This window comes from Aspergillus brasiliensis, assembly GCF_001889945.1.
Source record: "Aspergillus brasiliensis CBS 101740 unplaced genomic scaffold ASPBRscaffold_7, whole genome shotgun sequence".
NCBI lineage: Eukaryota > Fungi > Ascomycota > Eurotiomycetes > Eurotiales > Aspergillaceae > Aspergillus > Aspergillus brasiliensis.
In genome coordinates this window covers 434,095-458,354 of record NW_027137448.1, presented here as the reverse complement: position 1 = coordinate 458,354, position 24,260 = coordinate 434,095, and the positions used below count along the sequence as shown (strand labels likewise).

The 24,260-nt window shown below is 50.8% G+C and overlaps 7 protein-coding genes across 7 annotated transcripts; 2 read left to right on the top strand and 5 right to left on the bottom strand.

The window, feature by feature from the left end:
* The first annotated feature begins 4,680 nt into the window (after positions 1-4,680).
* On the top strand, positions 4,681-7,331 carry vosA. Its single transcript, XM_067628127.1, has 10 exons — positions 4,681-4,942; positions 5,032-5,099; positions 5,211-5,280; positions 5,348-5,493; positions 5,561-5,645; positions 5,733-5,779; positions 5,838-5,946; positions 6,016-6,343; positions 6,467-6,589; positions 6,657-7,331. Exons 1-10 carry the CDS (start codon positions 4,893-4,895, stop codon positions 6,933-6,935), a joined length of 1,305 nt encoding a protein of 434 aa, XP_067478219.1. The 5' UTR covers positions 4,681-4,892; the 3' UTR covers positions 6,936-7,331.
* A 312-nt stretch (positions 7,332-7,643) lies between these two features.
* ASPBRDRAFT_55626 (uncharacterized protein) lies at positions 7,644-10,497 on the top strand (the record flags this gene model as incomplete). Its single annotated transcript, XM_067627415.1, has 3 exons — positions 7,644-7,772; positions 7,849-9,918; positions 9,970-10,497. 3 exons carry the CDS (start codon positions 7,644-7,646, stop codon positions 10,495-10,497), a joined length of 2,727 nt encoding a protein of 908 aa, XP_067478218.1.
* On the bottom strand, positions 10,457-11,834 carry ASPBRDRAFT_43856 (ribosylnicotinamide kinase). The gene is made up of 2 exons (XM_067625073.1): positions 11,545-11,834; positions 10,457-11,460 (listed from the first exon to the last, which is right to left on the bottom strand). Exons 1-2 carry the CDS (start codon positions 11,745-11,747, stop codon positions 10,590-10,592), a joined length of 1,074 nt encoding a protein of 357 aa, XP_067478217.1. The 5' UTR covers positions 11,748-11,834; the 3' UTR covers positions 10,457-10,589.
* Positions 11,835-11,963: 129 nt separating this feature from the next.
* On the bottom strand, positions 11,964-16,196 carry ASPBRDRAFT_153793 (DEAD/DEAH box helicase). The gene is made up of 3 exons (XM_067619371.1): positions 15,880-16,196; positions 14,852-15,752; positions 11,964-14,802 (listed from the first exon to the last, which is right to left on the bottom strand). The coding sequence occupies exons 1-3, from the start codon at positions 15,952-15,954 to the stop codon at positions 12,068-12,070; spliced, it is 3,711 nt and encodes a 1,236-aa protein (XP_067478216.1). The 5' UTR covers positions 15,955-16,196; the 3' UTR covers positions 11,964-12,067.
* A 438-nt stretch (positions 16,197-16,634) lies between these two features.
* On the bottom strand, positions 16,635-19,003 carry ASPBRDRAFT_598692 (putative HMG box transcriptional regulator). Its single transcript, XM_067628125.1, has 3 exons — positions 18,457-19,003; positions 18,255-18,400; positions 16,635-18,201 (listed from the first exon to the last, which is right to left on the bottom strand). The coding sequence occupies exons 1-3, from the start codon at positions 18,911-18,913 to the stop codon at positions 16,717-16,719; spliced, it is 2,088 nt and encodes a 695-aa protein (XP_067478215.1). The 5' UTR covers positions 18,914-19,003; the 3' UTR covers positions 16,635-16,716.
* Positions 19,004-19,419: 416 nt separating this feature from the next.
* On the bottom strand, positions 19,420-20,148 carry ASPBRDRAFT_598690 (uncharacterized protein). The gene has a single exon (XM_067628124.1). The coding sequence runs from the start codon at positions 20,030-20,032 to the stop codon at positions 19,544-19,546; it is 489 nt and encodes a 162-aa protein (XP_067478214.1). The 5' UTR covers positions 20,033-20,148; the 3' UTR covers positions 19,420-19,543.
* A 1,765-nt stretch (positions 20,149-21,913) lies between these two features.
* ASPBRDRAFT_43850 (uncharacterized protein) lies at positions 21,914-23,593 on the bottom strand. The gene is made up of 3 exons (XM_067625071.1): positions 22,892-23,593; positions 22,102-22,835; positions 21,914-22,037 (listed from the first exon to the last, which is right to left on the bottom strand). The coding sequence occupies exons 1-3, from the start codon at positions 23,132-23,134 to the stop codon at positions 21,953-21,955; spliced, it is 1,062 nt and encodes a 353-aa protein (XP_067478213.1). The 5' UTR covers positions 23,135-23,593; the 3' UTR covers positions 21,914-21,952.
* Positions 23,594-24,260: the final 667 nt, after the last annotated feature.

The following is a 24,260-nucleotide window of genomic DNA, read 5'->3' as shown; positions in this document are numbered from 1 at the left end:
TGTGTGTGTGTGTGTGTGTGTGTGTGTCTGTCTGTGTCTGTGTGCGTCCGTGGCTATTCGCCCATTCAGCACCCATCAATCAACAATATTGTTCATCCCAAGGCTTCATTGTTATGCTGTCATGACTCGGTAACCTTGTACACTATGCCATCAAAACGTGGCAATATCGGTACACTGGTGTAGGAAAATTTCTTGAACTAAGGGCGCCATGGTAGCATCACATCCGGAGACTTGCTGACAGGTCTTTCGGTCTATGGCGCCGTCGATCAGGCCCAGTGTGTGTTTGTGTGATTGTAAGTGTGTGCTCCGTACCCATCCACAAGTGATGAATGGACTAGAGCTGGTCTTCCTTGGTTTTTCTCCCCATTCTGCTGCCCCATTATACTCCGTACTTGTTTTCTTTCTTTCTTGCTTTCTTTCTTTCTTGTTTTTGTTTCTGTTTTTGTTTTTTCTTTTCTTCTTCCCCTCTCTTCTTTCCCCTCCCATTTCTGCTTACCTCCGTCGTCGACCGTATGGCTTGGTTGAGTCATGCGGCGGACAGAATAAACCGCATTAATCGTCAGAAATTCTTATCAACCTTTCTCCGCTGGTTTCCTTTTTTTCCCCGTCGGTGATGGATTTCGTTCCTGACTTGCAGATACCATGTCCAAAGCTCCGCTATCCTGGACATCTGCCCATCCATATCCTTACAAATTTAGGCATTGGTCTATGCCACCCTTGCATTGGAATTGCCAATCAACGGACGCATGCTTTCTGCTGATCCTTTTTACGTGATAATTTTCTTGATGAATCTCGGACTTGTGTCTGAGGTAATGGCAACCTCTTAGCGAAGATAGTTGAGCCCGTCGCTGCGCTGAACGAAGAAATACAGTCTCTCAGCCCAAGTCGATCATCCAGGTGAACTTGACACTTGGCGGTTGGCGAGAATCGCGATTGCGGGCTCCTGGAACCAGTAGCTTCGCAGTTGATGCGGCTAGATGCAGCTGCCACTACCACCTAATAAGATCCAGGATCCGTACGCAATGCAGTGCATCTGAGGGGAAATGGTGGAAGGTACCCCAGGAACCCCGAAAATAGAAAGGGTACAAGGGGAAAACAGGATGATAATCCCAAAAGAAATGGGAAAAATCAAGATGGGAAAATCCAAGGGGGGAAAAGGGCGCTGTACGGAGGAAACAAGGAAGCGTAAATCTCAGCCGCGCTTTTACACAGCGTGAACCAGGGACCCTCAGATTATGCATGGAGAGGCTGCGTAGTCCAACCAGATGGTCAACACTATTTAAGTAAGGTTAGCTCTTCATTGCTGAATCTCGCTTAGGCAAGTGAGAGGGAAGAATCGCTCTCGACGATCCCTCTGTTTTCAGAAACGACTCATGCATGCTTACTTCCTCAACGCCGCATCAGCCCAGCGATCCGATCTCTGGCGGCCCGGCTCTGCTGAGGGGTGAGCGCCCCGTTCCCCGACATCGAATCAACCTTCCAGCATAACGGTATGAATGTATGAGCGGGACGCAAGCTCTGCGACCTGCGTGTCAAATTCCAGGCAATGTGATGCATCTCTCGGGCTAGGTCCCAGGAATGCAGCAGCAGCAGCAGTAGCAGCAGCAGAAGCTAAAAGGTTGACTTTCGAGCCCGACCTTTTCCCCACGCCTGCACGTTGAAAAGAGGCCCACTCCCACTTCTGGTGCACTATTCTCATTGCGATCGATTTCATATTTATTTCTGTCTCTCTCTTTCATATCCCTTCTTTTTCTTTTTTTCGTTTGCCGGCCAGAGTGGTGGTTGTCCACAATCGTCGGGTTACATTGCACTTGGAGCGTCATCGCCGAGGACATTCTCAACTTGCGAACATCGCGGGGTGAGACATATCAAGATAAGGGGAGATCGATCCCACTGTCGTACAAAAGTCAGTACAGAGTGGAACAGCCGAAGGTCGAAGAAATAAATCCCCGAGCAAAGGGATTTGGAATTTTGGAATTGGCTGCAGCCTTTGCTGTCGAGGGGAAGACGAACAGACAGGGGATGGGCCCTCGTGACACAGACCGGGGTTGGCAGCAGTAGCAAAAGCAGCACTATCTCGTCGCCGTGCTTCTCGGCCAAACCGCATCGCGTTGACAACTACCGCCCACAATCTTCTTTCATCCACCCTCCCTTCAGCATCTTTGGAAATCAATAGACAAGTCAGCGCTCCTCCCCGAACAAACCCAAGCAAGAACACGCGACTAAAGAACGGGTACAGAATAGGTAGGCAGCCTCCAAAGGGCCCCAGTATCGAATTGCTTGATCAAAGTTAATTTGATTGACGGATCAGCTCGAGTCCAACAAAGGGCTCAAAGGATATTGAGTGGGCCTTGGGGCCCTGAACCCCTCCTGCCGTCTTGTCGACCTTGGATCTTCCCTTTGTCTAGAAACACGGTTCTAAGTGGATGTCATAAGAGGTCAGTCAATGGTTCGTCGTGTCCTTGTGATGCTCTGTCGTTATTGATCATATCCGCCGTGGTGTGAAGGGGCGTGAGGTGATGGAGGAGAGATGATGATGTTGCTGCTTGGGATGCTGACTCCTCGGCCGAAATGCAGGGAAACTTTGATAGGCGGATAAGTAGGAGCCAGCACTGAAAAAGGGCGACGGACTAAAGGGCCTATCTACGGATGAGCGTCGCTCTGCCTAAACCAGCGCAGAGATAATCCGGGTACTCCTCACTACAGTGCTGAGGGAACGACGATACAGTACGAGTCTGTGCTGGAGACTTGAGACGCGCGCACCGACCAGCATAAAACCACTTCACTGGCGCCAAATCAAGAACTGGAGACCCTGCGTGGCGCCTAGATACGGGTCTGATCACTTGCATAGCCGGCTCCATCTCCACGCGCACGAGACCACGCCGTTGCGCGTGTGGGTTGGGGAATTGCTCGGGGAAGGGGGTAGTGGCTTGCCGCAAACGCGGTGGATTTCGTGCCTAACTCGAATCAGTCGTCTGTTGTCAATTCTCAGGCGATCCGGCCTAGAAGGAGGGAAGTAGACTTTCAGTCTTGCGCAGGTGGCCGCAGTTGAATGCGACTTTTTGTCATTTCCCCTCCCTCGTTTCTTTTTTGACCTCCTCTCGGGACTTGCCAATGTGCGCATCATCTCCATGTCGCTGCGGTTCCTGTCGGATCGTCAAGGCTGATACAACACCCTAGCCCGCGTGCCCAACCGTGGTTTGACCTGACTGGGAACGATACTATTCGACGGCCGAACAGTGGCCGGCGTTGCTCTGTGATTTCCGGTACAGCTCCACTAGGCCATTTGTCTGGTTCACCCTTCAGCTGGCTGTCCTCTTGATTTCCAGTAAATTTTTACCCTAGACTTCCTAATTTTGACACACCACGGGCACCACGCATTTATTTTCGTGGATTTTTGTGCGTCAGAGACCTGTCAGAGGCGACTTTGTTGACCCATCGTTCAGCTACCGTCTGATCGCTGGGCGGTGTTCAATCCCGCCACACCTAGTGCTCGCTCGCTTCAAACTACTATTGCTGCTGCTGCTACTATTATTATTCATTTGACTTTTGGGCAAATTTTGTTTTGAAGGAGGGGCGCGAAAATTATTTTGATTTCCGCCTGAGTTGGTCTGTGATTTTCCCTTTTAAATCTTTTTTATTATTTTTTCTCTCTTTACTCGGCCGCGCGATCTGTGACGTCTAGACCCGGGCGTCCATTGAATGACCCAGACACTACCACGGTCGCAGCAGAGCACCATTGGGATTCCCGGAATTTTCTTCAGGTGAAGGAGCCATAAGAAAGATTGGCCAGGCACCCACGACGTTTCATCCTCACGTGAAGAATATTCCTCCAAGGGTAAAATAAAAAAAAAATTACAGGAAAGGGTTCGAAAAGAGAGGAAAAAAAATTTTTTCTTACAGAAAAAAGAAGTCTCCGATTAACAAGCAAAAACAAGCGAAAGAGAAGAAGACCGACACATAAAGAGAGTGGAGGGGGAAAACAAAACCCAAAAGAAAGCGAGAAAAAAAGAGAAAAATCCAAAGAGTTTAATCGGAGAAAAAAAGAGAAGAGGGCAAAAGAGGAAAAGGGCAAAAAAAAAAAAAAAGAAAATAAGAAGAAGAGGAAAATAAAGAAAAGTGACGAACGCCCTTCTACTACATTATTTTCGAATCGGAGCCGCAGAAGCAGAAGCAGCAGCAACAGCCGCAAACTCAAGAAGCTCTCTCCTCCTATAAGAGCCAAAAGAAAGCAGCCCAGTCACAGTGAGAAGAAGTGGAAAAGGAAGCAAAGCAACTTACTTAGCAATCCACTTGGGTCGAATTGGCTGGTTAAGGTTTGTCTGGAACCGTGCTCGGCTGGCTCTTGCCGCTTGCATTCTGACGACACCATCCATCTTTTTCTTCCTTCTCGGCGCCGTTTTCGTACCGCATTCGCCTCATCGCAGCTCGAAAACTACTTGACGGTACTACTGCAATTTCGGCCATCCTTCCCAAGCGTCCCGACGCAAGTGGCAGCCCAGACGGCGTTTTCCTTACGGATTCTCCACTCCGGAAGTTGGGTCGAAGGTCCAGCTCCAGCTGCTACGGACTGACTAACTAGTCAATCATACCGTCGTGTCCCATCTTTAACCAACCCCAACTCCCCTCTTTCACCCCCACCGTGTATCATTCTCTCTTCTAGTGCTTCGTCGAACCACAAGTCCGCTGGCTGCTAGGTTCCAGAGTCCCGAACTCTTCTTCCCTGCTGTTAATCCATCGGTTCATTCTTTGTTTCTTCATCATATCTCACTTTTCCCCTGGCCACCTTCTGCTGTTCAGACGTGGTTCGCAGCTGTCCGTCCTTGCGGATATCCGACTTGATCCTTTGGCTCTCGTATTTGCTTAGGTTCGATCCTTGAGAGCTCGCCTTGATGAGTGCGTCGACGTTTCCGGACGCTTCCCTTGCCCGCGATACTCAGAGGTTTGTCCTCCCGGTTTGCTGATCCTCGTCAAAAATAACTTCAACTCTTACTCAGCTACCCAGGGCATCCAACTGACTATGATTACCAGCTCCGACTTTGACCTGATCGTTCGCCAGCAGCCCAACCGGGCGCGCGTGGCGGGTGGGAAGGAGAAAGGTATGTGGAAACGCCTGCTTTTGCCGAGTCTCTTCCCGTTTTCTTTTCCGGAGAAACACCCTTCCCTACGGACGAGCAAAGGTTGACTTGGGAACCGTTTCCGCGCTGCAGAACGCAAGCCAGTAGATCCACCGCCGATTGTGCAGATTCGAGTAAGAGAGGAGGGGACCTATCTTGCGCAGTAGGTGTTCGCGCTTGAAACTTGTGCCGTGTTGGAGAATTGAGCCCACTGACAAAAACACCGATAGGCATTACTTGCAGAGCCCTTATTATTTTATGTGCTGCAGCTTGTATGATGCGTCAGAGGACAATCCAGTTCCCGTGGCCCCGTCCACTGCTCTGACTGGAACACTGGTTTCGTCGCTCCACAGGTTGAAGGACGTGGACAATAGCGGTAAGTGTGGTCTTGGAGTGAGCCTGAGAACAGACTTGAGAACGGTTTACTGACTGGACTGGCTCAGATGGGGGATTCTTCGTTTGGGGGGACTTGTCAGTAAAAATCGAGGGAGATTTTCGGCTCAAGTTCACTCTCTTTGAAATGCGAAAGTAGGTTTCCTGTTGGCCCTGTGATAGCTCATCAAGGAGTGTCTCCACAGCCTCTGTGAAGCGCATGCTGATTGTGCGGCGTTAAAGGGACGTCGTAACCCATTTGAAGTCCATCATCACAGATAGATTTACCGGTTCGTTCACTTCCTCGCGAACCCTTGTCCTGAGAATGCAGCTCCTGACTCCGTCTAGTGTACCCGCCAAAGAGCTTTCCGGGCATGGCAGAATCGACATTCCTCTCCAGATCCTTTGCGGACCAAGGTGTGAAGTTGAGAATCAGAAAAGAGCCACGAACATTAATGTGAGTAAAGTAGCCGAGTGGCTGGGAAATCTGCGAGAAGTAATTTTGTATGATTGACCAGTGAGACAGCAAACGACCTGTACCCCGGCCGGAGGAGTATCCGCAGCCAATTCCGCGCTCGCCCGATCGTTCTTCGATCCAGATGCCAAGCAACGCGTTCAGCGCTTACCCGACAACGAGTCGAGACTATGGGTACTATGGGCAGCAGACACACCCCAGTAAGCGGCCGCGAATGTCGTCTATAGACCTTGGGACTCGAGGCATGTATGACGCGGAGGGGCGGATGCGTCAGATGGATGCGTACCCTCAAACGGCGATCTACAATCAGCCAGGCGGCTATGCAACTCCTATGATGCAGAGCTATCCTGCGGGGCACACAGGGGTTCCAGATTATGCGGTTCGTCTGCCAGGTTCATTGATTCCTCGAAAGATCCGGCTTTTTGGGAGGACGGCAAATGTCCCCACGAAGTGCCGTTTCCAGAGGTTGGAGGTTTTCTGAAGGACGCTAACAATATAGCAGATGTCTTACGGAATTCCGTCCTCCACTCAGGTACCCCAGATGCAAGACCCTGGGGCACACGGTCGATCCAGCCAGCAGGCCACGATGCAGTCCTTAGGAATGGTCAACGCGCCTGGTACTCCTGTATGGACTCCGCCTACCACCCGTCGTTAAGGACGAGAAGCTAAGAACCGTGTATTACTCTGGATAGACAGCGGACTCGACGGGAGCAATGATGCCACAAAGCTACCCTCGTTCGCAATACCAGACTGGGTCCACAATCCTTCCTCCTTTGCAACAACGGAATCGAAATTTTGCTCAAGGAACAAACGGTGCAGCGGCACGAGGTTACTTCGACCAATCATCTCAAGCAGCGACGCCGATTCTTCCATCACAACCTATTGCTACCAACGAAGTGGACAGGTACGGTTCTACGCCTGGCCAGGCGGCTTTTGAGCATCCTGCTTCGGCGAATGGGACCCCGCGCTGAGTGGTTCCGGAGTGCTTAGCTACTATGGCCCGGTTGCTTGTCGAATTCGCTCTGGTTGTTTCTTTCTCTCTCTTTGCTTTTACCTCCTTGGATAGACAGTTGGACGGGTGTTTTGCTTTTTATTGGGAACAAGAATCGGGCTCTGGGGATAAATGGCGCCTCGGGGATTCAAAATGGGATAACCATACTACAGGTGTTTGATTGTTATTTCTATTCCCCGTTTTATGTTATGGTTACGGCTTTTGGATCGAGTGACGACGGATGATGGCTGGACGGTTGACTTTCATTGTACATATTAACTTGAAACAGAATTTGACTTGAGATGGGTAGCTTAATGGCTATGCTGCCACTTCTCATTATTATTAAATTGAAGTATCTCGAGGCAAATCAGGTGGAGTAAGATCCCTTCAAGCACCGAAATTGTATCCGCAGAGTATAAGGGTGGCTGCCTGAGGATAGGCCGGGTGTTGCCTTCCTTTTTTGGGTGTGGGAGATTCCCAACTCGAGGTGCAAGTTCAAACAGTTTCTTCCCCTATTGACTGCCTCACCTTCACTCTCCACAGCTGCTAGCATTCACTCATTCAGTCTTGCTCCCCACTCTGATCTTACAATCATTCCGCCTACACGCAGCTGTGTTGTCGTCCGTCCGAATCTGCTCTGATATTCTTACTTACCAACGCATCGTTCACACCACGCACACTTCTAATCATGGCTTCTTACAAAGACGAATGCCATCCATCACGGCTTCAGGCTTCTCCGGAAGTCTCCAATTTGGATATTCGAAGTACCTGGAGCGGTAGCCTAGATGAGCCCGTCAACTGCAGAATATCTATGGTGGTGAGCTGCTACAATTCCCATGACTCTGCTTTGTCCGCTTCTCATCGATAACTCTTCCCTTCTTTGGACTCCTTAGGCCCACTGTATCCCGAGCACGCAGCTATCCATCTTGAATATCAGATCTTCCGGAGTTTCTATCGTCGATACACAGTTGGTTCGGCTTCAGCCTGACCAGTATAGTGACGGTACTTGGTCAAGCTCAAGCTCCCCTCCGAGCCCTTTATTCGCCTTTTCTTCTACCACAGAGTCTTACTCGGCACGGTCTCCGATATCTGGCTCAGAGGTTTCTGGGGGACATGTGTCCGCAAATGTCGAGCGTTCGGCTCGAGATCTAGTATCTTCGGTTGATGGGACTGCTGAGGACAATTTCAGTTGCCATACTGGAACCGATCAGCTGGGTCAACCTTTGGCTCATTCATCAACTGTACGCAATCTGGGCGATGAGTATACTGCGCTTATAGATTTTGTCGAGCAGCATCGTCTAAGGAAAAGAAGTGCCACAGCGGCAGGCCTAACGGACTCTCAGCCGGGTTCGGATACGGAAGAGGATTATAGTAGGAAAGCGACGCAGCGGAACCATACTGCCAGCACCAGTCCTACAAGAGTTGAGCCAAAAAAGAAAGTGCCTCAGGGCTGGACAGGTCACGATGGACACCTGCTTTCCAAGGAAAAACACGATAACCAGCTCAGCGGGGAGTCCGTATCTCAGACTGACCACACGACATTAGTGAGGTCTTCCGGCAGTACTCAAGCAAAGGGTGTAGCCAATAATTCTGAGGTCAAGAAAACAGCAAGTGGCGTGAAACTCGAGGCCAGCAACTCATCACCGGCACATTCAGACACTAGCAAAGAACCGATTCATATTCCTGAAAAGCCAGTGGTTGTGAGGTCCGGCTTTGATGAGGTTAATACAGACTTCTCAGTGATTGACGAGGTTGTACCGTTTCCTGTGCCCTCAAATGACGGCACTAAGCAAGCATCGAGAGAAGTGTGGAAAGACCCCTCCGGGAAACAGTCAAATGCCGGCTCAGCACCATCTGTTCTAGATGTAAAAGAGTCGCCACTACTCAAATCCGGCTCCAGAGAGGTACCTGTGGTTACTGATAGCGAACCAGATGAAATCGCAAAGACTCGTCCACTTCCCAAGCTCACCATACCGCAACCTTCACATCGAAAGGTTACCGATGGAAAAGAGACCTGCACGCAAACTCTTGATGGCGAGTCACGTTCAGATATACATTGTGATCCGGTATTCACTATTAGCCGTGGTATCCTATCGGTCAAAAGTCCCTTTAATCTTCAGCCAGGACACTACAAGTTCATTGTCACCATATCCGTCTTCCTGCGGCGAAGAAAGCAGAGTGAATGGAACGATTTGGTAATCCAAGGCCTACCCAAGTTGGTGACTGGCGAGTTTGGATACCTCCTCTTCCTTCTGCCAGAAAAGTATGGTCTCGAGTTCCGTACGACGAACCTACAGAGGCATAAGATTGTGGAAAATTGCTTTTTGGCTGAGTTCAGCTACAGAGGCGACCTAGTGATCCCGCTTCAACGGTGCGAGCGGAAGTTTTACGGAGTTGTCAAGGACTTCACTGTACACCAGGAGATTAGGGCCGAATACGCAGTGGCCTCTGTCAAAGCAGAAAGTCCGCCAGAACTACAGGCAAAATACCACGCTGTTTGCTCCGTCAGGCTGCACAACCGTTGCTTTTGGGCCGAAACATGCTGTCTCATTCTCTCCGTCGACGGGGGTCCAGATAGTGTGTTCCGCAGCAAACTTGATTCTCAAGAAAGCGGTCTGAAGATGATCCATATTCCAGCAAGAGAGAACGTCGGTATGGGTTCTTCGTACCTACAGATAATTTGCTCTCCCCGAGATCTTGAATTGTTCTGTGTGAATTGGACAGTTCGGCTTTCCCAACCCCAAGCAATCAGTTGGCTCCCGCGGATCTACCCTGCGTTTTCCAGCCCCAGTGACCGTGTTAGACATCACCTCCGACAAACATTTGAAAAAGTGGAGGCTGTATCACTCTCACGCATTGAGCGTTCTCGTGGCTACAAAGAGGAGGGACCTGGGTTTGATGACTCGGAGAAGCCCGCAGATATAAGGGAGACCGTTGCTGCCGTGGGAGATCTCGCAGAGGACGTTTCCAAGCATGGCTTGTTGGCCAAAGAAGATGGATTGTCATCTGCTGAGGATAAACAGTCACTTGGTGATTGCGTAAACATGGTCATTCCGAGATCACAGAACGCTATACAGAAGATGAGACTCGTTTTCGTGTGCGCTATCTACGTTCTGGGAACTATTCTTGCGTTCTGGCTCAACAATACCATTATTGATGCTGTGGCTTCGCCAACTAAGGCGACATCCACCGTTGCCAATTTGGATGCGGGAAGCCTTAACATGAGTCAATCGCCGACAGTACATTGGCGGAGCTACATCGGTCAGCCTGATACATCAGGGGAGGGCAATACCAAGAACGATCCAGATTTAACACAAGGCGTCAGTGTGTTTGTAGAGGCAAACGAGGAGGCAAGAATGGCTGCTGAGGCCACGAAAGCGGATCACGAATCAACCAGGTCGGCACCAGCTGAAGCGCAAAGCCTTGAGTTACCGCAAGCTGAACATGAAATGACTTTCCGCGACAGAATTGATTACTGGCTTGGGTGGCGGGGCCCAGTCGACAGCGAGGTTCATGGCGAGGAGATTGTCGCGCAACTTTAGGGGCTAGCAGGAATAGGTAATGAGAGAAATGGCAAAAGGAGGGTGTCGGGGAGGTACACTTTGTAGTTAGCTACTACAGATGAACCAGGTTCTTATTGTCCTTCTGTTTCCGCAATATGCTTGAGAACTTCCTCGACAGCCCACTCGAGAATGTCCGTCATGGACGCCTCTCCCTGTCCAGGGGCCACCGTTACACCCGCATCCAATCTCAGATTCACTCCCTGTCCCACCCGTCGGACCAGCTCCTGCGTATCTGCATTCCTCCACGTCGTCTGAGCCGCCCCTTCCCCTTCCGGCAACAACAACCACGCATGATCCTGCACATAATTCGGCCACACGATATCATCAACATATCCCGGCGGATCCTCCCAGAAATTCTGCGGCGGCCGATCATCCTCCGCCTCCAGATCCATCTCCACTGACCCTCTCTGCGGCAACTCCGTACTACCACCAGCACCCTCCTGCACCGGCGCCGGCCCAATAGTCACATACCCACTCCTCCCCTCTCTCCTCTCCTTGACATTGTCATACCTCGCAGGCAAAAACAACCTCACATCCATCTTATCATGCACATCCCTCAACCCATGGTCCGGATCTTCCTCCTTGGGAGGTGCGAATAACAGAAATCCCTCCAGGAAGACGATAGTCCTAACACCATCCCTTTCCCCTTCCTCAGAACCAGAACCATCCCCAGAACTATCACTAGAATTAGTCGTATCAAGAAGATAGTAATCCGGTACCCGTCCCCTAACCACCTCCCTCATCCGATCCACAACTTCCTCTGACACCCCGGACTCCGCTACATCATTCAAATCCTCCTTGGAGCGTAGTCCCGGCGGGAGATGTCCGTGTTCATGGATGTAGGATAATGCTGCGCTGAGGAATGGGATGTCGAGTGCGGAGAGCGTATCCCAGTTTTGGATTTGGGTTGTGGGGTCGCGTGGGTGCGGGATTAGGGGGATTCTATTTATTCATTGTTCATTAGTAACAAGGATTGATTCAATGAGTTGGTTTGAAGATTGGGAGGTGACGGGGATGTATACTTACTTGTCATCTGGATGGTAAAAGTCGTCTTCGTGGACGATGAATGTTCGGAGATTTGTGTTTGTTGTCTGCGGGGTTACTACTAATTTGGAGAAGATGCGCTGGAGAAGTCGTGCGAGAGTGGTCTTGCCGCTGCTGGAGGGGCCGGAGATGGCGATTATGGTTGTATTTGGTTTTTGCTTTTGAGGGGGTGGTGGAGGAGGCATTTTGGGGAAGATATGGTGAGTGTGTGAGAAAGAAAGGGCGCAATCATGAATGTGGAAAAGGGAAAGTTGGAAGTTGAAGACGTGATGTGATATCAGGATGGTGGGGCTGATGGGATAGGGTGGGGCAGCCTTATCGGATCGGAGGAGGTTTTGCTTATCGCGGATTGTTGTATGACCAGTCAGGCAGATTCTTAGATTCACAAAGGATAAATGGATGAGGCACTGGGTATGTTCCATTGTTACACTGTTTTGCTATATGTGTGTATGTAATTGTGGGTATAATCCATTGTACAGCCATCTAAGTACAGTATTCTGTTGGGTCACTCTGGACACGCTCCTCCGAACAAAGACACCCTCTTCTTTACCGGTTTACCCACTGTTTCTGCACCATCAGTACTCGCGTGAGCACTATCCATTTCAGAGGCTGGAGACACCGCTGCCGGACATAGTGGATCCCGAGGAGGTCGGCTCCAAGCTGTTGGTGGAGTCATGAGGATGCCCTGCGGCGAGAGAAAATCCAGACCAGGAGATTTGCGCCGCTTCGGCGTGACGAGATCGGGCTCGTCGGTGCTCTCGCCTAGGTCAACAGTCCTGACATGTTTCCGCTTCCGCGGAGTGTTGTCGTGTTCTGGTAGACTCGGCCTGCTTATTATTCCTTCCTCCTCGTCATCGGCAACAGCAAGCTTGTGCCGGTCGAACAGGCCAGCTGGGTGTTTCAAGAACGCGCCTCGAGTAACGCTAGACGCTTCGGTTTCAGGCACCGGGATGTAACGCTCGTTCTGGATAATGGAACTCATGGTGCTGTCGTCCAGGAGATCTCGTTCGGCGTGGTGGATCTCACTGTCGGTCATTGCTTTTCTGCGCTTCAACATCTTGTCTTCTAGGGTGTCTTTAAGGACGAGGGTCTCGACGAACACAGGGCGGGTCTGCCCGATTCGATGGGCTCGTTTGATGGCCTGGCTTTCGACGTTTGGTTGCCAGATGGGATTGACTATGAAGACGCGGGAGGCGTTTGCGATGTGCAGGCCGTGCGATGCCTGACGCAGGTCCATTAGGAGGACGCGTACTTCTTCCGACTCGCGGAATAGGGCGAGGTACTCTGCTCTCATGGTGGGTTTCAGGGTGCTGGCGTAGATGCGAAAATCTACGCCAAGGAGTTCAAGGCCTTCGGCTATCCAGAAGGCGGCGTTGTTGTTGTCGTAGAAGATGATGATTTTCTCGGTTTTGTGCAGCTCGGACACTTGATCAAGGAGGTATGTCAGCTTTGCTGAGGCCGTGGCGACCAATTTGGCTTGCATGAGAGGGGACTCCTTCGGTAGGGTCTTGAATAGTCCCTTAGTGTATGTCTTTTTAGGTGAGTTGCTCTTGACAGGCTTGTCTGGTGTGGTCTTCTTCGGACTTAGATTGTCCCCTTCTCGCCCCGAGAGCTCGCGACGGGCCTTGATCCCTGCACCGGCAAGCCCTTCTGCTGGGTCGTACGTGTTCAGGTGCTTTGTGACAAATCTCTGTGCATGTCGCGCCTGGGTGATGCCCAGGAGAAGTGGCTCTTGGTGTGCAACCGAAGAATCAATTGCCCACATACTCCGAGCGTGTTCAGGAAAGTCCTGAATGAGAACACCGAGTTCATGCATCCGTTTGAAAGCGCACCAGCATCCAGATGCTTGAGCCGTCTGTGCAATACGGACACCTTCGCGTAATGTCTCTATATCCTCTTCGCTTGTTTTATCCGAGCGTAATTCCAGGTGCTTCAAGGCGATGTCGATCGTTGGAGAGATGTCGTCCGAGCCAGCCCACCAAAACCCTGCTTGGCGAAGGTTGCTGATTACAGTGCTAAGGTGCTTGCGGTTGCGAGCATGGAACATGTAATCTTGGTCGCTGCGCTCCGAAGTGACGGCATTGACAGCCAAGCCGAAGATGAACATGTTCAGGTTCAGTTTATCGTAATAGGTAGGCTCCAGATGGACGACTTTGTTATGCAGTCTTGGTAGAGGGATCTCACTGTGGATGACCTCCATGCGGTGTCGCACGACAAGGCTCTGTAGGGTAGCCCGGAGAGACTGTGCTTTCCGTCGCCTGCCATCTTCACCAACGGGCTTAATGTACTTTGTCCAGTTAGCAGGGTCACTTGTACGAGGGTTAGACCACGGCTTCAAGTCGAGAAAGTCAATCACGATATATCGTAGCTTGTCGAGGTCCTTGAGCTCACTATCCAAGGCGTTCCCTGTCTTCTTTCTACCTCGGAGTACAGTCGTAGTAGCCTCGGTTAGATCAGTTTCGCTGGTATGTGTCTCCTGCGAAGCCAGGCTGACTTCTACCCCATACAGCCCGCTGGACGGGGTTCCTGACACTATCCACCGACGCTCAATGTGTAGCTGACTCAGAATATGCATCATGGTGGTCCGATTACCACTACCAGCCACATTGTGGCCTTCATCAACGATGATCCGAAGCCAGTGAAGTTTCGTCAAAGGGGACTCCTCGGGCGTAAATGCACTACGTCTGTTATTGACCACCTCACCCGCCTCCTTTTCGAAGCGGATTCGCGAAAACAAAACAACGTCGTACTGCAGAAGCTCATCTGGTGCAGGAGTCTTGTCAAAACTGTTCCGTAGTACAAGTACCCTCAAGCCATCAGTGTGTGCCGAGATTTCATTCTGCCAGTGGTTGACCAGATTCGGGGGCACGATGATCAACGTCCCCGAACAAAGACGGAGTTGTTGAGGCGGCGGTCTAGGATACGCCACTCCACTTCGACCTTTGTGCCTTGCCGGTGGTGGAGGTATAGTATAGGCGCCACGTTGCCTCTCACATTCCTGAACACATCGCTCATAGAATGTGCCGTAGTAGCCCAGAGTGTCGAAGTGGGTTTTCCAGGGTAACGAGAACCGGCCTGCTGTCGCCGCCGCCATCTCCACAAGACTCCCCGTCACTTGTCGGACGGGGTTCTTCATCTCCTGGTACTCGAGCGGTATTTCGGGGAAATGACCACGCGTTGCCAGAATTACAGCCAAGCAAATGAGTGTCTTGCCGCATCCCATGGTCTCCGCAAGAATCCCTATGCCTAGTCAGACAGCTATTCACACAATCTCACATAGACAGCATACCTCCACAGGCCTCCGAATACATCTTCTTCTCCCGGAATATGCTCCCTTCTTCCTTGTCGTAGTAGTACTCGTCGCCTCTAGGGCTCTTGAACGCTTGCAGCCGCGGATCCAACATCTGCGCAGGCTGCGCTTCCCGCTGGACCATAGTAGCAGCCGATCGACGCTGGTAAGGGTACAGAGGCGTCTTGAGACCCAGCACCCCGGAATAATCCTGACCTGATTCCTCCTCTCCACGCGCAGTCACTGTAAGCAACTCTCGCATTGCTCTTCTTGCATACATGCTCCTTATACTTTCCAATTTAGGTTCCGGGTCCTGCAGCGTATTGAAGATGTACCAGAGAGACTCGTCCTCCAGGCCACCCACAGGGTCAACGACAGCCTTCAGATCTACATGTAAAATGCCGTTCCACGCTTCAACTGATCTGTCGATCCTCAGCATGACTGTCTTGAGTGCGCGCCTTAACGCTGTGCTCGACCGCGGTATGGACTTTCGCCCGACGTCGTCAGGCAGCACATAAACGCGAACACCACACCACAATGGATCTTCCCCAAATGTTATCGTCTCAGTCCAGATCCAGCTGTTTTTTTCCAAGGCCGCGATTTCCATTGCCGGGAAGTCATCGGGTTCGATAGGGACCGCTGCATCACCACAACTTGCATTGAGCTTCCTCAAAACACCAACGCCAATATAGTTATCTGAGTACTGCAGGTTCTCAATCTTCCCCGTCTGAGTATTCAGTGTGATAGGCTTTGACAACGTTAAGTGTTCCGATTGAGGCGTGACAGGCGTGGGCGTAGAAACCGTGGTTACGGTGGTATCTGCGGCAGAATCGGGGCCGGTTGAATTGAGAGCTTCATCGTCCTTCGCAGTCACGGGACAATCTATACCGGGGGTTTGTATCTGAAGGAATCGAGGCATCACAAAGTGAGCATTAAGCTTGCCACCCAAAACGTACATTATGGGAAGAAGCGAGCATCCAGCGCAAGATAGATTGTATTTCATTGACTCATTAGTGCAAACAACATACCTGATTTACTCCAACAGCATCATTTATAGATACCGCAGTACCATCATGTATCATACCAGCATTAGTCGCCAACATATCGTCCGCATAGGATCCGTCGTTGTGCCCCTTTGCCGTCGCGGAGGCTGCATGAACCGGCGATGACCTTTAGCAGGCAGCCCATTCATTCAATCAGACTCGTCCGTGGAGAGGGATTTCGCCGGAACTTGAAAGTAATGCTCGGACTATTGGGAATAATCTAGGGCAGCACGTGGGACCAGCCTGTCGGCCCTGCAGAAGACATGTCCATTGAAGGGATACTCTACAGCCTCATTCATCGCACCGCGCATTCTAGGATATCCCGATAAGCCGGCAGTCAACGCCATGGTTCGCCTGTGATTGGTCTGGCTTGGCCACCGCCCTGTACCTTACCTGTTTAGGTTATATTAGAAGCCCGTACTGAGGCCTTAGGCATCGATGTGTTTTGTCTTGAGTTATAGTGACATTTAGAGTTGATGCATCGGTGGGTGTATTTTGTCATTATTATAAATGTGATGTAGATCTATTATTAGAGAGAGAAGCGATGATGCTGCGCCCGTGCACCACGTCAGTGAAACATCATCCGTCGGTCACAGACATATATTATCCGGAGCTAATACTAAGTACATCTACAAAACCCTCCCATTTTCAGCCATAGAACCCCGAACCAGACAAAACCTCCGCAGAAAGGCTAGAGCCTAGCAAGATGAAGAGAAAGAATAGAAGACAGGTGATTCATGAAAGTGTAGAAACCCCCCATATGTCCTGAGAAGAATGTCATAAAAAAGACAAGAAAAGAAGAAAATGCGAGCCTGACAAAGCTCATTGGGTGAGGAAGTCCTCGATCTCGAAGCCGACTCTCTTAAGTGATTTTTCCTCTAGTTCGCTTGTTGCTGATGCCAACCTTCGAACCACAATAGTTCGCGCATCATGAAGACGAACTTCCACGGGATTGCCTCCAAGACGCTCCAGTTCATCCTTCTCGCATTCCCGGATGTACACGGTTATGTCCGGTCCCACGCACGCCCGCCACAGAGACGCCATCCACTGCCAGTGATCAAGTGGTGCGTACGAGTCCCCGATTGGGACGGAGCAAGCAAAAGCATCCGCGGTCGTTAGTTGGTATCGAGGAACAAGCGCGACAGGCACGGGGAGCGTAATTGAACCCAATCCTGTAGAGACTGTCGAAACAGAGCTGTTATCGCTTGATTGCTCGGGGGAGTTGATCTGTAGATCGGCAGTCTTAGGTATAATAGTCCGCGGCGACACCCCTGGTGTAGATTCTTCGTCAACTGACTTTGGCTCTGATGAGGCTCGCGAAGGCTTCACGAAGCTGACTATTTCGTCGGAGATGCGGTGCCATGAAGAGATGATATTGAGGTAGTCAACGGTTGCATCACCCATTTGCTCGGATTCGGAGTAGCTCTCCCGAGACCGAATCTCCGGCCCCCCGAAAATTCGGGTATGATATCTGCCCTCCTTCTGCAATGTGTTGTTCAAGAATTCGACCATCATCTTGACAAGAACAGGATCTTGTCCATCCACAGAAATCACGGCCCCACGTCGGAACAAAGACCCGTCATGGTATGCTGGTGTCAAGGGCGGGGAGATCTTAGCCAGGACCTTTATCTTATTTAGAAATGGGATTGTCATGACAGTAGCTTCAATGCTAGGTCCATCGTGCGGATATGGGGTCGTAGGGGTGATAGTTCCGGGAACATGAGCAGCTGTTTGCAGCGGTGGAAGTTTCAAGCTGGGATCCGGCGGGGTATACTCCTTGACATTTCTGCCAGGCCGTGGATGCTGTAGTGGCTGGTACAGACTTCGTGAGTCTGCTGCGGCTGAGCGAGGCGTGTATGGAGATGCAGGGTATGAAGAATCCGGGCTTCTTTCACGGATGTCGTAGGGACCAAGTGGTCCCAACCGCCTGCGTTTCGTATCCGGAGATCGGCTCCTGCTTTCCACCAAGTGCTGGCGCGGCAAGCGTGAATCCCCATTTCCACTGGGCATAAGTTTGATGACATTAGGAGCACGGTCCAGATCTTTGGCTCGACACTGGCTACTGCGTGCTGAAAACACCTCACCAGGTGCCGATTTCCCACCGAAAAAGGAGGCCCTTGGTGTATAAGGAGTCTCCGGTGATACTGGAGGGTTCATTACACGCCCACCACATCGGCTGCAGACTGTGGAGCCTGGAGGGTTATGGCTGATACCAGAGGCTCCGTTCCGTAGATTCCCATCCCGACCGTAGCGGCGAGGTTGATAGCGATACTCTGGGTATTGTTGTTGGTGCCGAGCTTTCTCCTCCTGTCACGAGTCAGGTGGCTTACTCAAAAGGTATACATGGCACATGCACTTACCTCTGCCAGTGCTTTCCACTCATCCTTTGTCTCCTGTGGAAGCCCTCTCCATTGCTCCCCAATGATCTTGGAGATTTCAGGATTGGCAAGGCCTGGGTTCTGTGCGACCACTGCAGCCTGGTAATGTTGGCGGTATAGGATGAACGCTGTTACCTAGTTGTTAGCCCAAGGAGCAAAGCGACCCGATTCCAGGATTGCATACCATTTCGAGGCCTAGGGATCTTAGGATCCGGCTGACAGAGGCAGAACTGTGTTGCCGATTCCTTCGGGGTGGGAGCATTGGAGGACTTGACTGGACTTGATGATGACGAACGTTCTGAAAAGGATGAGCGCTCACGAAGAGGGATGGCCTTGGTAGCTAGAAAATTCGTGTGCTTCGGGGCTTCAAAAGCAGAGGCAGCGTTGGAGGCGACTTTATTCAGAGCCACCTTGCTTCGGTTCAGAGAGGTCAGATGCACCGGAGGCAATGTGTCAGTAAATCGACGATGGCCACTAAACGCAGCACTTTCCAAATGACGGTCCATCATGGACACTTTAGCAACGTCGTCATTCATGATCTTATGCTCGAGGAGGTTACTAGTAGGCCGTGACAGGGGGAGATGGTGAGAGCTGTCATGATGTAGAAGAGGAGGCTTGGGTAAAACGCGATCGTAAGACATGACATTTATTATATGGAGTAAAGAGAAGGGGGCTTTGGGAGGGCGGCAGAGCGAGAAGTGGATGAACCAGCAGACTGAAAGGAAATGGCGGGCAATAATGAAAGACTGCGAGATGGTGGGTGAGAAATCGAGGTTATAGAGAGAGCCGTGGCCCTTGAATGGGCGGAGGCTGCACAAGTGGATGAAAGAAAGAAAGCCCCAATATAAGGTTATAGTTATAGTCAACGAGACGAATGACTTTCCTCGTGCTGCACCGGGTATTTTCAATATGGCTGTGTTAATCTTTTTTTTCTTTTCTTTTTTCTTCTTCTTTTCAATCGAGCGGCCGTCTCTGTTGGTCTCTTTGGCGAGGATTATTTTATTTCCAGTTCAGGAAGAATAAAACAATAATAATAATAATAAATGATGATAAGAATGTCGAATAATAATATCCAGCTGAATTAATATTTGGAGGCGTCAGGGGGGTCCTCACAGCTGGTAATTTTCTTTTCTTTTTCTCCTTTCCTTTTTCTGCCTCCTCGTTCTTTGACAATGAAATGATATTTCCATTCAGGCCGAGCCAACCAAGCCGAGGGGACGCCAGTGAGATAAAGCCAGGATTTGGCTTTTCAAGTGCTTTGTTATGGGGAGCTATCTTTGGGGCCCTCCGGTCTGGCGCCCCTCCCTTTGACTACGACTAAAAATCCCGGGCTTTTTAGTTTCTTTGTCCCTGTCAGGATGACCCGAGCCCTTCGTTCGGTTGGGAGGGGACATTATCCCCACCAGAGACAGCTGTTCGTAGAGAAGTGATGGAACCTCAAGGTGAGGAAACCTCCCGGGTTGGGAAGGGTGTATATCATGGTACCTTCCATCGTGTGGTGTGGTGTTGTACTGGGACGGAGGATGAGGTACCTGGATGACCACCAACCAAAGGTACCAAAGAACTGGAAGAGCAAGAGAGAGAGAGCCAGAGGGAGCGAGAGAGAGACAAAGTGGGCACCTGGGAGGTAGTAGCAGAAAAGCAACAACCTGAACATGAACTTCTTCTTTTGCGCGGTGAGTCAGCAGTCTGGGCGAGAAATGGGCCCTTCCAGAGCTCATTTCTGGATGATTGATTGACTTTTTGTTTTGGAACATCATTTTACATGTTTAGGCTGTTTCGATAATAATAATACACCTTTTAGTAGCTACCTGGAGAAGCTACTAGTAGAACCCGGGGACCTATGGCGTAAGTACCTAATTGTTTTACCTTTTCACTTTTTGCCCCCCCCCCCCCTTCTTGAAAGCTCCCTAGTAAAGCCTGAACTGCCACCTATCGACTAGTTGCTTAGAGATTGCTATACAGGTTTATTGTTTCAATCCTGGAGCCATTTTAGCTTTCCTTTGTCCGTTCGGCGTCCGCATGCGGTGTGCTGCAGTGATCTGGGACCAATCCGGGCTCTAAAGTCCCCCGACCGGGCCTGGCAATTGGCCCACCGCCAATGTGACACATGCGCAAATGGAGTTGATTGTCTTCCAATCCGTCCAATTTCTCGCCAGCATCATCCTGCTTGCTTTGCTTTGCTTTGCTTACCACGGTCTGGCACGCACCACTAGCCCTCCACAGTAGTAATAGTAACCTACTCGGGTGTCTAGGTGGTACTTGGTAGGTACTTGTTGTTTGCTGCTGGCTGCTTGCTATTTGCTTACTCCCCGCATGTATCGGTTGGTCACTACTACCACACCTAGTTACTTGATCGAAATGAATGTGCTTGATTTGCTTGCTTGGGACTAAGGTAGTAGTTCCTGGAAGTTTGATACCCACTAACCTATACTAGATACTGAACTCCGTCGTTCCCCATTCCTCACTACTTGCTTGGACCATCAATTTAGAAAAGAAAGAAGAACAGCGATCATGGCCATGACCACGGTCTGCTTGTTGGACGGGTCCATCTCAACTATGCACCATGTAATACATACATTCTAGGTGGCGGTATCAGAATTCCGCCATCTCCACCTCTCTGCTCCATCTAAAGCAAAGGTACTTTTTATCCAGGACAGCTCCTGGCTAATGACAGAACTTCCCGAGGCTTCCATGACAGCAGGTCGATCCTCTTCGGAGACAAAGAAACTAACAGCCAGCACCGAATGAAAGGAAAGAGGAGTCAAAAAAGAGAGAGAAAGAGAAGAAGCAAAAACAACAAAAGCAAAACAGGGAAAAGAACGGACAGCCCGAATGGGCAACCTGACACTGGATACTAGTTACTTGTTACTTACACAACGCCGTACTTACCACCAACACACCCATCCACCAACACCATCACCATCCGCACCATCCGTTACCCCTGCTGATTTCCCCCAACCATCCTTCAAAGGGGTGGCTTTCCACAGGGTCTTGGTTAGGTTCCATTATTCTGTCCCTCCCCAAAGTCTCTGATCCGTAGTTCCCCGATCCATCAGAAAGGTTCACGGGTCTCCATTGACACGTTGATGTTGCAGGTGTCCCCATTCCCAGGCTTGAAGGCCGGGTCGATCTACCTTGTGGCGATCGCATTCCGATCCTTGCTCCACCTGCCACCGCCATCACGTTACAGTCATTCGTTTCCGGATGGGGCAGCCTGACTTCCGCGCTCATTCTCAATGAGACATACCACCTTGGGTCAAGTCCCCCGTTCGGTCCTTGTTTGGTAGTGACCTGAAACCTCTCGTGATTCGAAACAGTTGTGCTCCCCCAGCACAAACTCTGACCGCTCACTCATCCATTCTCAGAGCGGGGAGAAAGACATGGTCTCAGACCTATTGACACATCGCCTAGAAACCAGTCAAATAAATCGGGTGGCAGGCTCAATGGGGATAAGAGAAGCAGGCCGCCATTTGATGGCGCTGGTTTGACAGCGTTTGATAGTTCCCGGGAGGCGGCCGATGTCTAATCATCTACAGAACAAGTTTCCCTCATCCTGTTCTTGGCGAAATTACGTCTCAAGAGGTAACGAAAATGGAGTAAGACCTCATCGGTTGCGCTTTTAGAATTTTTTTTCTTTTCTCTGCTCTCTTAATTTGATGTTTAAGAAAAATAAAATTTCATCGGAGCCACATCTCCTCGATTCCATGGAACACTTCCGCGCCCAGAAGCCTATGCGCTGAGGGCCCAAGGTGCATATCGTTCCTGAAAATGATACGGTCAGCACTCGATCAAGTCAATGGCGCCAATCATAATGCCTTGTCCTTACCAGAACAGAAACTTCTCCGGCCGGTCGCACTGTTGCGTGCCTGACGTCACCATCCATTGCTGGCTGCTTTGGACGCATGCGTCTTCAACATTTTCCCAACCGGGATCCTCGTTCTTCCCCAAACCATTCTCTTCCTCGATCCCTGCGGCAAAGAGCTGCCAGTCGCGAATCTGGTCGGCTAGAAACGAGTTGGTGTCAAATAAATAAATCGTGCCGTTCGACCAATCTTCGGCGTTGTTGCGGAGCTCTCCGTTCCAATGGTCCGCGATCCTCACAGCATCTTTGTGCTTGGTAATCTGCGGCTCCCCCTGCGCTCTATAGGCCGGCAGGAAGGTTACATCTGGTGCTAATGTCAGAATGATCTTGAGGTCATTGCTGCCCCATGTCTCAGCCAGCAAATTCAGCTGGTCCATAATGACTTTGATATTGCGATCGACTGCGTGGGATGCGTCGTCGTACGTCTCTGCCATTACGTTCCACAGGTCCCAAACACCAAAGGAAACGACCACGATGGTGTGGTTTTGACGCATGCCAATCGCATTCGCATCCATCTCTCTTGTGGCTTCCGTCTCCGCCGCAATCCAATTGGCGACCTGGGCTTTCAGATCCGCCAATGGAGACTTGTAGAGGTTGAGTAAGGAGCCCGACAGCTCCGTGTTATCCACCACAGAGCCAATGTAGTTTCCTCTCAATGACTTGGCTGTCTCTGCTAAGTTTTCATGGTGACATGAGAACTAGGCCGAGAAATTAGCTTTGCCACTTCGATCCGCCAAGTAGCTTTCACACTCACCGCGTTGCAAAGCCAGTCCGTCCATACGGATCCCTGAAGCTCGGCGGCATTGTTGTCGCTCCACGAGTCACCAAAGACGACTAGACGACGGTCGAAAGATGCCGTGGCGCGGAAATCCGACGAGGGCTCTTTTGTCAAGACTACCCGGCGATAATAATGCTGAGAGGCAAGAAAGGAGGCTGACAGGAGTATGCTGCACACAGCCAAGGCGCAGACCGCGTGAAACTTGCTAAAGAGGCGCATTGGGTCCGGGCATAAAGGACGGATACGAAGGGCGGAGGCGAGACAGCGAAAGCCGCTGGGCTTCGCAGGCGAAGCCGATAAACGCTGGGGGCGATCGGCGACACTCTTTGTTGCGCGGTTGCACACAACGATGCTGGGTGTATATGTTTGGCCAAAGGAAAACGAGAAGAAACCAAACAACGGAAAGGGGAGGAGGGTTGGAGGAGGGAATGAGATAAGACGGAGACGCCGTACGTAGCGATCTGCGGCGAATACAAGCAGGAACTTCTTCCCCTAACACAGCACGAAAGACAGGATGACCTCCGGCAGTACCGTGCAAGAGGAGAGACTAACTAGCGTGCGATGGGGATGGTTGGCGCCAGAGTGGGGACTTGACTGGAGAACTCTGTCAGTCGGATGAAAACGAGAACCTGAGGGGAACGGATGCAGCAACCAAAAAGGAGAAAAGGAGACAATTTCGAATGGTGCAAGAGTTGGGTGAGGAAATAGAAAATGTTCACTGACCTGTCCACTACGATAGCGCGCTTGTGCCCATCTTTGCATCTGCCGTAAGGCTGTTCTGTCCTGGGCCTCTCAGACGTTGGCAGTGGCCGCGCGGCGACGTCGGAAAGGTAACCAGTCGCGTGCTCTGGGTCTTTTGCGTCAGTCCCAAGACTCCATCGAGCTTGGAAGAGGCGGTTTTGTACAAGGCAGTCCCCATCGGTGGATCTTCCCTGCCTGCCCTCGTGGACATTTTCTCTTCCAGCAATGAAAATGTTATCGAATCAGCGACGAATGTCTATGGAATTGGCGGTCATGTTCCCTGAAACCCCTTACTGGGATGTCATGAACCACCCCCTCCTCGGCCACTATCTATCCGTTCAGTATCTACTACCGAAGAGGATTTTTGGTGGTGGGTAGTAATCAATCAATAATCAAACATTAATAGATAACGGGGGGGCGCCTCTCCCAAGGCAAAGGCTGCCAGCTTTAACTCCGAGCTTCCGAACGGCCCATCTCGATCTGGATTGGTCTCCGTCTCTGGCTGTCGGGAACGGAAGAACGCAATGTGCAACAGAGTCCGAGTCAGCGAATACGCCTTCCATAACGTTATATCTAACTATAACTTTCTTCTATATCTCTGGGG